Here is a 13,899-nt window from a genome sequence, read left to right as displayed (position 1 = left end):
TATATGTATTTTAATTGCAGGCAGATTTATGGATACTTACAACCACCATTGGTGTTATACCCTCTTTTTTTAAGTTCTGTTGAACTTTTTTTTTTTTTTTTATATATGTGTTTGTAGAAAATGATTTGTTTGAATATATTTGTGTATTTTGTAGCTTGACAAAATTAATGCTGTATGGTTGTAGTGATAACTTGAATGCACACTGATTAGATGGTTGCAAACATAATGCACCTTTTTTAAAACATTGTTAATTTTGTTCCGGTTTGGATAATAACCAGGAAGGTATTATAAAAAGAAACAATTGAATAAAATGATTTTTTATGAAATTTTCTTTATCTGGCATCTAATTAGGTTTGATTAGTTATAACCCTTAAAATCTTGAAACTGCTTAAAATGAATATAATAACATGCAAAAAGCCACAAAGAGTCCAGTGACAGTTATCAAACACAAAAAGGCTCCTTCTGAAGTGCAAGGTCCCCCAACAAAAACGCGCTCTTTTATTGGAAATGTCACAAACAAGTTAAGATTGGGCAAGCGAAATTGGTCCTTTCAACCTGTGGCAAAGAAAAAACGGAGGGTCGGCGTCGTTGATCAGAATGCGGACGCTAATCCAACCAATCAGGGCGAAGCTAAGACGCCGCATCAAAATGGAACATCTGCGAAGCCTCAAACGATAGAAACGATGGCTGCTGAAAAACCTGAACTAAAAAAAGAAGCGACTTTAACTAATAGTAATCATAAATCTGCGGAAACGCTTGTACAAAAACCAAAAAAATTAGAAGGTAATGCTCCTAGCAGGCAGAATAGCTGGTTTCCTTTAATTCAGCAACACAGTACTTCGTCAAAAAACACTTTAGATTCGGGCGATGTAAAGCCGGAAGGAAAATTAAAGCATCGGTCATCTGTGCAAAAGTTTGGCCAGTTGAGTCTTTTGACGCCGGCGCTTATTTTACATCCTGACATTCATGGGGTAAGTTTTTATGACTTGCTAATGTATCCTGGTGTTTGTATGCAGTATCCTCTGGTATAAACCAAAAACAGCTCCTCTGGTAATTGTTGTGCAATATAAGAATTACCAAAGGAGCTGTTTTTTTATTTATATTACTATGCCTGGTAGCAACAGTTTGTGTAATCATCTTGTGCTGTAAGCTAGAATTATTTATACTTGGATAAAAAAAAAAGTTCACATAAGTTTTTGTTTGTAGCGATTTTTAATTTACAAGTAAACAATTTTACTAGTTTTAAGCTGTTAAGTAAAATGCAAGGGGAATTATCTGTACTGGTCTGATACTAAGGTGGAATTATAGCCGTTTTGATACCGAACTGAAATTATTAACTTAGATGTGTTTTGCAACTCAATGCAACATTAAATAACTTGAAAAGGTAATTTCCCAAAAATAAAATCAAGGCTTTAAGATTTTTGCTGTTAATATAAATGAGGACCTAAATGCTCTGAAAAAATAGTTTTGCGCACTGCAGTTATATCAAATTGACTGGTTATTTGGTTGTAGTAATGACTGCATTTGTAATTCCTGACAGATATGCTTTTTGCCTAACATTTTGTGTTACTATATTGAAATAAATATTAATAAATTGGTTATAAAATCCTAGTATACACATTCCACACTTTTAAGAAAGTAATATAAAAAAATATTTCTAAACATGAAAATGACAGTTCATCATAACCTTTCCATAAAAATTTGAGCATATACTTCTTTCAAGCAATGATCCAAAAACTTCTCTAATTCTATTAGATTTGACAATCTGCAGCTTAAATCAAAATAAACACTAAACGACATTCTAGGGCATTTTTAGGTCTATAAATTTTCTTGTAGTAACAGTCTTTAAAGCAAAATCTTCTTACTTTTATAGAAGGATGTCATATCTAAGAACTTCGGAAATGCGCCGGGCGATAGTTTTTATCTTCACCTCGCAGCTGCCCACATAAACGATGCAATAAATGGACTGGGCAAATTTGGACAGGCGAGGGCAATTTTCAAATCAAAGCCAATCCAAAGGTACTAGCGTACTGTTATATACCCTTGAATATAAGCAGTCTGTTTAATTTTATACTTAATTTTTAAAAAGTAAAAAGTTAAATAAAGAAGTTAGTTGTGTAGTATTTCAACAATGTAGTGTATCACAAAATGAATATTAACTTATACTTAATAGTTATGTTATATTAAAAATTTATAACTACTTTTGCCATTTTTAAATCAAAGCTAAACAAAAGCTACCTACATATATATTTTCAGTTGTATATGTACATTTAGTTCGGCTTTCTCTAGAACAATTTTTAAAGTAAAAATTCTAAAAATAATAAAAAAATAATTTTTTATGTATCTGAAATAATTATAAACTTTAATGTCATACGTTGTATTTTCTACAAACAAACAATAACTTATAAATTTACTTTTGTCATAATACATTGCATGCAATATTTTTATAGATATACGTATTTAGTTCAGCGACCACAATAATAATCTCATTTTTAAGGTGCTTTCGAATAATTACCAGTAAAGCATGGGCTGCCTTGCTGTATCTCACCATTGCTGTGCATTGTCTTATGTTATTGTGGGAGCAACCATCCACACCTGTTGCTATTGGGGAATCATGGTACTTTAAATTACTTTTCCAATTGTCTGTGAATGTAGCTTAAATGATCAGTGTAAATTTACATTTATTAGTGTGGTATCTTTACTGTGTCGTTATATGACTGTGTCATCATTTGTTGTATTGAAAATCTTGCCAATTTAAGTATAATAATATTTTGTGTTGGTTTATATAACTATTAGTTTTAGCTGTTCATAATAATCTTGGTTTTGTGTTTTATTTTATTGCCAAATTCCTTACGAAATATTTCAGATAGAAGATTGAATTTATCTCCATAACACAAATATTTAATAGCACTTACTTTTATCAAGTACACTTTTTAGCCAAAGGTGTGAATAAATGTAGTTTAACAAGTATATATAGGTATCTGCATAATAGAGGTCTTAAAAACTCTGAGCAATTGGTATTTTATGTACACTTTTAAATCTGGTATAATACAAATTCCCTATGGTGCCATTGAAAGTAGTTTTAAAACGGGTCCATGGACCCCTTGAGGGTACGTGGACTAGTTTTAGGGAGTCTATATCTTAGTGTATTATCACAAAATCAATTTCTTTATAAAGAAAAGATTTATTTGAAACCAAAGCTTTAGTGACTTCTTAAATGCAATTAAACTCCATTAGAGTTTCACATTATTTGGACTAAAAATAACCAGTTTCTTATGTATACCCATTTCATAACGTCAACTTTAGGAGGCAAAACATTTTACTCTGGTCTACACGTACCCAAGAATGTTTTTATGATCTGTGTTAAAATGATGTTTTTGATTTAGTTTATAGCAGTGTTGTAATGACTTAAGTCATTGACTTGACTTAAGTGTGCCGCTTAAGTCACTGTTTTTAAATGACTTGCCTTGAGTTAAGTCGTTTGACCGATATGATTTAACTTGATTTAAGTCTTTTGGACAAAAGACACGAGGAAGTAAATTCGGTTTTTTTTTAAGCGTTCGACTTGGGCAACGTTAATTGTTTGACTTGGACTGGGACTTGACTTGTTGTTTTTGCAAAATACTTGACTTTGCCTTGAGTTTTTTTTTTTAATGACTTGTGTGCAACATTGGTCCATGGTGCATTTTTTCGCCAAGAAAACATTTTTCCAAGGTTTTCAGAAAGCAAAAGGACACCTAAATTTACCACGACTGGTGAAAAACAACTGTAAAATTTTTCTACCGTTTTACTCAATGCTTTATGCCTTGGTAAAGAAAACAAATTACTTTACAGGAACGCCTGGCACCTGAGTCCCATTATTCTGTGCGTCGACGCTATTTGTTTATTGATTTACATCGCTGACTTAACGCTCTCCACAATTTTCTTGTCAATGAGAAATATCTTGGAGAGTAAAGAAAAAGTCTGGATTAGGTAAGTTTTACTTCATTTAATTTAATCTCCTTGGAAAGCTTATTGGAATTTCGATTTATATTGTATTTTTGCTTGCAGGCTGGAATTTGTTTTTACCACGTTGTTTTGCATTGATTTTATCGTCCTTATTGTACAGACGGCGACTTTAACGGTAAGTTTAAAAGTTTTTATTGATACCTGTCTGATTTTTGTCATAACACAGCACATTCCCTTAGTTTTTGCCAATTCTATTACTGGTGTCCTGATTGCATTTCATAATTTGTGTCCAAAGATTCGCACCAATAACTTTTTTGCCCAAATTTTACGTCAAATTTTTGTAAAAAGTTTTTATTGATCGCTGTCTAATTACGGTTATAACACAGCGCATTGCAATTAAATATTTCCATAAAGCTCTTTCCAATACTATCACTGGTTTGACGATTGCATTCAATAATAATTAATGTGTTACTGCCAAAAATTCGCCCAATACCTTTTTTTGCTGAAATTTTGCGCCATAATTTTGAAATGTATATGCTAGAATGGTTTATTTATCATTGTAAATTTACTAAGCCGGCGATATTTCACACCATATGATATTACTGGCATACTTCTGAGCAAGCATTTAACGTTAAAGATCTTTGGCGCAAAGGCACTGAAATGCAATATGGACTCGTGTATTTAACGAAAAGCTTAGTTGACTGCAATGCTTATCTATTCTACACAAATATTTTTAAATTAAATACAACTGATTCAAGTATTTCATTTATCGTCACTGGCCAAATCGGCTTGTTTTTCTACTAGTCAAGAGTTCTAGTTAAATGTAAACCCATGTTATTATACTCCTTTCAGTTTACCATTTAGCCTGTTTTAAGTACACATATGAGGTTTTGTTTTCGTGTTACATGATTTTCGGTTTAATAAGTTAGTTTAATTGTTATCATTAATGTGCTACCAGAATAATTGTTCTTGCCATTCGAAATTTAAACCAATTTTGTTATTTGAAAGGAAATTCTGATTAAATTTCAAAACCATGTGTTTTCATGTCACACTTTTATTTATAGACTGCTTCACTAAAATTAGCGTAATTTTTTACAGTTTTGTCTGTGATTGTTATGTTTACACAATATGTCATATGAGCATCTTTTTGTATCTCAATGCTTTTTTTATATTTCTGTCCCCCCACAAAATCTTAATAATTTTAAAAGTTTGTTAAAGATAGAGATTTCTTTCCACTAGTGTTGCAAAAAAACTTTTTTGTGAATTAATTTTCAGAGATTGCTTTGTCCTTTTCGCTGCTTTCGTGCCTCGATGCTGTTGTGCAAGTCGCGAAATGTTGCGCACATATTTAACGTACTACTCAGCATTATCAGCAAGCTGGGGAAGGTAGGTTGCTTTAAATGTGTCTTCTGACAATTTAAAATTTTTTTTTAACTTTGGAAAAGAGTATGTTATTTAAATTTACTCCAATGTTTGTTATTTACTGCAATATTAATAAATTGATAAAAGCTAGGACATTTGACAAAATAAGCATGTAAATTCTGTAAAAGGAATGTATTGTTTTTATTCCCGTAGTTTGCAAATTTAAACCAAATATTTCAATAACTACCTTCTTAATCTGGCACTTTGCAATTATTAAAAAACTTGTAATTATTATACTTTACTCCTCAATATTATTTACATTTTGAATATCCAATCTTAAGCACTTTAAGCAAGTAACTGTATTCAATAAATGAAATATACATTTAAATCGAAGTAAGCCTATAATAAAACGTAATATAATTGGACTAGCTGGTTTTAAATGGCTGTTGTAAATTTTTCTTCACGAATTATTTTTCGCAGTATGACCGTTTAGTAGATTTACACCTGATCATTAAGATTTAATGCCTCGCTGTTAAATTTAGTTTATCACTGTTGGTACTCCACCCATCTACATTACACAATAATTAATTGTAACCTTTGCTTTGTAAGTTATTTCCTAATATATTCCGCCAAAGCATGTGAATAAATTTACAAATAAGAAAAAACGCAGGTTATTTATACTACAGCATTATTTTTGTTATTTCTTTAGTCTGATGTTTTCAGTTTGCATTTATCGAAATGCATCTTATAGTAGTGCACAGTATAATCTCTTGCTGTCATTTTGTCTACAGTTTTTGTAGCACATTAATAACGAAAAAGAAATACTTGGTTTCATAAGTTTGACTATTATTTTTTATAAAGCTATTTAATAATATATTAAAATAACGTTTAAGTTTATATACCTTTATTAATTCCTAAACTATTATTTGCATATTAACTTGGCGTGATGCTAAAGCCATTTTTTTTTCTTTCAAAAATAGGTAAGTTATTTGTTGTACAGGAAAAATTATGTTATACTTTTGTACTAAAATATCGGCAAAAGTATCCGCCTTCATTTACCAATACCGATATCAGTAGAAGCCAAATATCGTCTGATATTATCGGTAAACCGATATACAGGCTTATCTCATTCATAAATATTGTGTTCCTACATTCAGGTTCTTCTCATCATAGCAATATTTATCGTCACTTTTGCTTCTGTTGGATTACACATCTTCATGAACGATTACCATTCCCTCCCCATGACCTGCTATAACGGAACTGCCAAGTAAGTACAAACACTTTATATTTATATATCAAATCCTGATTTAGGGCGACTGATTTCCATAAGCCCTTTCAAAGGCATTAAATATGCTATATACACAATCAATTTGAAAACATTTGTGTTATTTTGATATCTATATATTGGTTTGTTAAATGTATTGGCTCAATACCTTTTATTAAAGACTTGCAAGCTTAATTTAAAGTTGGTCATTATATGCAATATAAAAGGAAAATATATTTTAACTATAATGGAATTGTCAGTCTCAAGAAAAATTCAATACTTTACCTATACTTCTATATGTGTTTATTTAGTTTACAAAAAAGCTTATTTTACACTGTCTGATTGCTGTGTAACAAGTTACTTATTGTTTCCAAATGTCTAATAACTGTTTTTTATCAAAGAAAAGGTTTTAAAAATATGGCATTTTTTTAAACCTTGGTGCATTTTAGATAAGGAAGGTATTCCATATTTTTATATTCCATATTTTTTTTTAATTCTTCTTTTTGATTGTACCTTACGGTCTTTCACTGCATCCTGGAACAAACAACTGTAATTTTCTTTGTAACTTTGTACTGTGTTCTAGTTGTTTCGGTTCCAAAAAAAATAAAATCTATCTATCTATCACCACTTATTGAACCTGAGTACAATAAAAATTTCAAGGTATTTTTCCTTAACTTTTTAAAATAAAGATTAAACTAAGTACAGAACTTCGTAAACCGAAAATCAGTCTGTTTGTATGTAATAAAAAGATAATTATATTTTGCTATAAAGCATCTTCAGTATCTAAAAACATAACACAACATAGGTCAAGAATACGCTATAAAAACCTAAACCAACTGCTCTAGGCAAGTGGTGCACTACGCAAGCCGCAACTGCTGCAACTAAATGACGATGCAATCAGTAAAGTGACGTAAACTGATATGACAGATAAATGTGCGCCATGAGGTTGAAAATAAAAAAGAGAGGGCAGATAGAGAAAACTAAACAAAACAAAGTAATACAGCAAAATAAAACACTATTTTAAACGAGGTAAAATCATTTTTTGGATGTTTATGCTAGCATTTATAAGGTTAATTTATAAGGCCATTTGTCCTCGCACAGGTCTAGTTGGTTGACCTTGGGTTGCTCTGCAAAAGTCACTTTAAAACAATTACTTAAAGGTGGCTTGGAAGCAAAAATGTGGGCATGATAGAAAGCATAATGTTTTAAAAGAGAAGCTTTGTCCCCGTCTTTTGACAAAGAAAAATGATAAAGATTAAACTGAGTACAGAACTTAGTAAACCGAAAATCAGTTTGTCTGATTGTTTTGTCAAAACTAATCAAACTGAAAAAACTGTTTTCTGTTTACTAAGTTCTGTACTTAGTTTAATGTTTATCATTGATGTGCAACCAGAATCGTTTGTTTTCACCATTCGGATTCAGGCAGATTTTGTTATTCGAAAGAATACTTTTTAAAATAAGCAATAAAATTCTGTGTTAATTCAATGTTGTATATATATAATGCTATGACAGACTTTCAGTAACTAACAGACTGAAATCTATTCAAACCTCACATATAATAGGTTGAACACAATTTTTATCATTTAGGCTTTCTAAATAAATTGCGTTAGAGTTGTGTTCCACCTTTATAAGTGAGGTTTGAATATATTTCATTTCAATTACCAGATGATGATAAGATATCTTTATGAAGATGATGTTGATTTACTATTTGACGTTGTTATTCTTTTTAAGCTTCATTACAGGTCCATGCATAGTTGGGTACTTAACGGACAATGACTTTGAAAAATTTATAATTTTTTAGATAAGATGACTGCAAAACCCAATGATCTTGGGGTTGCGCTGTGTGCTTTCAATGATTAAAACGTGCCGATGGGCTTCTGTTAGATAATATTGCTGTGTACACAAAAAACAAATAACTCAGTTTGCTTAGTGGGAGCTTCTTGAAATTGTCCTCAAATTTCAATTATGTGCTCTGCCACACCAGACAGGTATGGCATTTAAAATGTCTCCAGAAAAGGTAAAATTTACCTAAGATGTTTTCAACTAGCTATAGTTTCACAAAAGCAGGGGATAGGTTTAAAAATGCCCCTGTCCAAATTAAAAAGTTTTTTCCTTTTAAATCAAAGGGTTTTATATACCTGCTTGTAATCTATTGAGAAATGGATTGAAAATGTTGAAAATTAAAATATTTTTATAAAAATCTGCACTCATACAAGACAGGTATGGCCTTTAAATGTCTCTAGAAAGAGTAAAAATTAACTCACAATGCTTTAAACTAGCTATAGTTTAATAAAAGCACGAGATAAAAATGCTCCCCACTAAAATGTAAAGATTTAAATTAAAAGGTTTTTTCCTTTTAAATCAAAAGCTTTAATTACCTGCTTGTAACTTTAGTCAGAATTGGGTTGTGGTTAACATACAAAATCAAAATGTTTTTTTTGTAGTTTGAAATGACATGGATTTTGAAATGTCTCTAAAAAGTTAAAATTTACCTCTAAATGTTTCAAATTAGCTATAGTTTCATACAGGAAAAAGCTTGTAAAAGATTTGCAAAAAGGGTAAAAAAATATTTTGAAATGTTTTTTTTCATTTAAAATTAAGTTTTTTTTTTTAATCTGCACACTAGATTGTGAGGGTTACACAACTGCCTTAAAAGACCTTTAAAAAATTAACTTTTAAATGCTCCCAACTAGTTATAGTTTTACATTGACCATTGTTGGGCCTTAAAATGTCTCCGGGAAAGTGTAAAAGTTAAATAAAAAGTTCACTTTAGAATTATCATGTTTAATTTATATGCATATATGTTGTTGTTTTTATTGATGCAACAATAGCTAGCAGAAAGCAATAATACATCGGAAGCTTTACCTTCATTTGCTTTAGCAGTCAATCAAAAACAAGATTCGGTTTGCACACTTGCTTCCTTTTTGCATAGAAAGTTTATGAACACATTTTTTTTATAACAATTGTCAAATAGATTTAAAAATATTTTTGCTTTCGGCTGTAACCGATGCACTATTTAAGGATTTTCATATACTGTTTGACACTTTCATCTTGTTTCAAAAATTTAAGTAAAGAAAACTTCTTTTTTACAGCCTTAAAATAAATTGTCATACAGCTATATTTTGTTGTATTCTGTTTTATTATGAGACACACATGATTGTTGTATTGCCCACGGATAAGATGAAAATAGCCAAAGTTTTATAAATATCCTTAAAAAATGTAAAATATTGTTTAAGTGATTAAATTCTTTAAACGCTTCCTTGATTCTAAGTTATGGATTCAAGTTAGATTTACCGAAACTTAAAAAGGTTATACCTAACTGATGTTTCTCATGTACGTTTTTTATAGCTTTACTTACTCTGGCCTAATAAAGCTTGGTATGTAGGGAAGCTTCGTAATTAAAATATACAAATTGTCAACAGGGCCACTTGTTTTCAATTTTTGAATGTGACAATTTGGGCTATCAACCAAAAGTACATTTTTATGTTTTAATAAATGTGCAAGAATAACCTGTTGCCTTTATTTTTGCAGTTGGAATTGCACAAACATTTACTCTGGGTAAGTTTTACTTCTTTGTGTGAGAACAAGCTATTTGTCCAGTGTCCGAATTTTATTAGTTTCTACATTGGTTGACCTGTATTGTAAGATTAGAATTTGTTCTTATACACTTCTTAGGTTAATAAATTGCCTGGTGTATTGGCTTAATTTTATAAACATTTTATACATATTTTACATTTGAGAAACGTCAAAAAAGTGACTTGTGAAATTTAAGTCGAGTCAAATTTAAGTCACTCATTTGAAAACTTCTAATAAGTCATTGTTTTCAAACACTTGAGACTTTAGTGCAATGGAAAGCATTTTTTTAATGTAAAAAGCGATTAATCTATATTTCCTTGTTTACCTGAGTTAATTGACTTGCAGAAAATGCCTTTAAAATGTGTATTTTTTTTCACAAGAGAAAAACCAGTGATCTGGGGATTTGCGCCAGTATTGTTGTAAACAAGTCATTTTGAAAGTCTATTGTAAAATTATAGTTTAGTCTAAAAGCTATTTAGGGTATTTAATTATTTGATAGCCCCTCTAAACTTTAAACATATTTTGCAGGGCTTTCGACCAAGTTGCGAATGCGGCAATGCACATGTTTGTTTTGATGTCAACTGAAAATTATCCGGTAAGCTTTTTTCAAGAATTTATTTTGGCAATTCTTGACTTTTTAAAGGTTTTAAAGATTGTTATCCATTTAAACTAAAGACGACTGCCAGGGAATGACTTAGTAAAATTTATTTGAATAACTTAGTAAAATTTGCTTTTCAACAAAACTTTGGCGATTGATAAGGTCCCTTCTCTAGTGAAATTGTGCAACAAATAATTACATGGTATAGGTTTTGGTAAAGAATGTTAACAAATGTATACTTGTATTATTTTAGTAAAACTTGCTTTTACTGAGACTTTAACAATGACAATAATAAAAAGTATCTGTGCATCAAACAATTACATGTTACAGATTTTGGTAAAGTAGGTTTTTAAATTTATACTTGACGCATGGACGCCGTTCTGTGCTTTGGGGTGCTTACAGTGACATCCCCTAGTAAAAACTTGGGGTGCTTAGTAAATATAGACCGAAATCACTTTTTTGGACTGATACCGATTTTTTATATACCTGGGAAATGTTCAAAACTTGAACAATTTAAAAATAGAATCAAAATAACGTTTTAGTTTATATACCTTTCTTAATTATTCAACTATTATTTTGCATATTAACTTAGCGTGTTGCTAAAACCCAAATCTTTTTGATCCAAAAAATGGGTAAGTTGTTTGTTGTAGAAGAAAAATTATATCTTGTTTTCCTACTAATATATCGGTCACAGTATCGGCTTATATTTACCGATACCGATATATTAGTAAAAGCCAAATATCGGCCGATATTATCGGTAGACTGATGTATCAGTCTATCTCTAGTGCTTAGCCCCCCTAAAACGAAAATACATTATAGTTCTGTTGATGCGTACGATTTGAGGAATTATTTTCACATAAATTCAGAAAGTTGGTCAAATATTTACCTAAACTGAAAAGACATTTTACCTCTTTTTCCAGTCTGCATAAAAACTTATCTTTTCAGTGGGCATTTTATGATGTCATGTTTAAAGCAAAATTTTGGGCACCCTGGTCAAAAACAAAAGTTGGCTTTTATGACTTTAACTCATAACTATAAACAGTGTAGAAAGAAATCTTTTAAACCAAGTCGTACTGGGTATAGTTGCTTATAACTAAACTGTGGTTTAATCTCGGTGATTTTTTTCCAGGAATTCATCATACCTGCTTTCGACAAAAGCTGGACCAACTTTTTCTACTTTGGACTTTATCTTTACGCCGGCGTGTTCTTTCTCACCGCAATATTGCTCGCAATTATCGTCGAGAGCTACTGGGTTTACAGCAAGCGGCATGTGAAGGAGGAAAGAAGGTAAGTAAAGAAGTTATGTTTTCCCAAAATCCAGGTATGATTTCAAAGGAGCTCATGTATGCACTACATTACTCTTTTTGTAGCATTTTTTATGTTATAGGTAAACTCATATTTGGACTATCTCTAGTCATAGAAATGTTTACACTTTTAATGCTCTTTTTGTGGGTTTTGAAAAGCTTTCTATAGAGTGAAATATTTTCTTTCTTAATTAACAAAACGTAGCCTTTTAATACTATGATTTTGGGGGGATTAAATCAATTCAAGTTATAAAAATTCCTAAAATTGTAGTGTTTACTAGAACCCTACTTCTTTTAGCATTCTGAGAGGTAGGGCTTTCTTAAATATTTTTTTTTAGACAACAAAGAGAGGAATTAGCAAAAGCTTGGAACTTAATCGACCCGCTCGGAACAGGACAACTTTCTGTCAACGACCCAAAGTTGCTCAAGTTGTTTGCAATTCTTAAGCCCAAGGTTATTTTTTTTTTAGTTATTTTTATGTTATTCTAGCAATGTGATAATAATAATATGCTCCAATGTTCATCGTAAGTCATTCTGGTAAGGAGATTGTGAGTTTTGAACCTCTTTAAAAATGCGCTTTTAATATTATAAAGACATTGTTACTAAACTTTGGCACGGAAAGAAGTTATAAGATAAAAATTTGCATGTCGGCGTGTTTGAGATGGACACCCCTGGCATATATACTTGAAATCTTTGTCGGACAAACAAATTTGTAATTGACAAAAAGCTTTAAAAAATCAACAACTTAAAATTAAAAAGCATAATTGAATATATATATATATAAAGTCATAGTTTGTGATGAGCAAACGACTGCCAATATTTTATCGGGGAATATTTTTGAGCAGTGAGCAATGTCATTTTTGCAAATAATTGTATTTACTATATTTAGTTCATTTATGTTTTCAAAAACACAAAAATAATTCGGATTTTCCAAAAATATCTAATTTATTTACACAAGTTGTTGTTACAACCTGTGTTTTTTAAACTTGTTAAAAAAACTTTTTTTAAACTTGTTAGGCATTGTTTGTTTGTTTTTACTCTTCTAAACACTCACTAAGTATTTAAACCATATTTAAATTTTTTTAGGGTTTATCATTTTAGAAAGACAAACAACTATAAAAATGTCATGGAAAAACAAGACGCTGGTTATTTTAGAAAAATGTTGTGTAAATAGTTGAAATGACTAGTTTTTATAATTTCGTTAACGATTTTGAGCATTTGAAAATGATTTTGACTTTTTTTGACAAGTCAAAAAATAATCGCCCTAATTATTACATAATAATATAGAACAAAACTGTTTACTGTGTTGATAAACACGTAACACTCAAAAACCCTGAAATAGACCTTATCGTGAATTGTTCATTTTTTTTAATTCTTTAAATCGGTCATTTTTTCAAACTTTTTCAGCGAATTTTAATGGCTTTTTTTGGCAGAAAAAAAATTTAAAAAAATAGAAAAAAAAATTTTTTTTAGAAAAAACAAATTATTGATTTATTTTAGAAAAAACAATTTTTTTATTGGCAGAACACGGACGAAGAAAACCAAGAGCTGATAAACTACGTGAACATGTACGGCGACGGTTTCATTGACTCGTATGACTGGACCACAAAACTCATCGAGTCCCTTAGCTTTGTTTTCGAGGAAGAGCCATCGGCTGAGCAAACTGAAGAATCGACGCACGAGTTCATCTTGAAAATCCGCAAGCGCTGCAAAGCGATTATACACGTAACTTTATTTTAATATTTAATTTTTACTTCTTTTTTTATTTTGATATTCAACTTTCACATTTTTTTTGTTTAACATTTAGTTTTCACTCTTTTTTTTCTTTTAACATTCAGCGTTTACTA

The 13,899-nt window shown here is 30.5% G+C and overlaps 1 protein-coding gene across 1 annotated transcript in view; it reads left to right on the top strand.

The window, feature by feature from the left end:
* The first annotated feature begins 365 nt into the window (after positions 1-365).
* The window catches only part of LOC146158141 (uncharacterized), a 31,334-nt gene continuing 17,800 nt past the window's right edge, over positions 366-13,899 (top strand). Inside the window, exons 1-12 of the mRNA XM_083383814.1 lie at positions 366-971; positions 1,874-2,019; positions 2,498-2,617; positions 3,835-3,972; positions 4,051-4,123; positions 5,224-5,334; positions 6,468-6,577; positions 10,106-10,132; positions 10,679-10,745; positions 11,878-12,035; positions 12,391-12,505; positions 13,577-13,777. Coding sequence (XP_083239940.1) covers positions 408-971; positions 1,874-2,019; positions 2,498-2,617; positions 3,835-3,972; positions 4,051-4,123; positions 5,224-5,334; positions 6,468-6,577; positions 10,106-10,132; positions 10,679-10,745; positions 11,878-12,035; positions 12,391-12,505; positions 13,577-13,777 — 1,830 coding nt within the window. The 5' untranslated portion in view covers positions 366-407. The remainder of the gene's footprint in view (positions 972-1,873; positions 2,020-2,497; positions 2,618-3,834; positions 3,973-4,050; positions 4,124-5,223; positions 5,335-6,467; positions 6,578-10,105; positions 10,133-10,678; positions 10,746-11,877; positions 12,036-12,390; positions 12,506-13,576; positions 13,778-13,899) is intronic.

Source organism: Ascidiella aspersa, chromosome 3, assembly GCF_963924565.1.
Source record: "Ascidiella aspersa chromosome 3, kaAscAspe10.2, whole genome shotgun sequence".
NCBI classification, from domain to species: Eukaryota; Metazoa; Chordata; class Ascidiacea; order Phlebobranchia; family Ascidiidae; genus Ascidiella; species Ascidiella aspersa.
The sequence above is the reverse complement of the archived record's forward strand: the minus strand, read 5'-3'. Positions and strand labels throughout refer to the sequence as shown.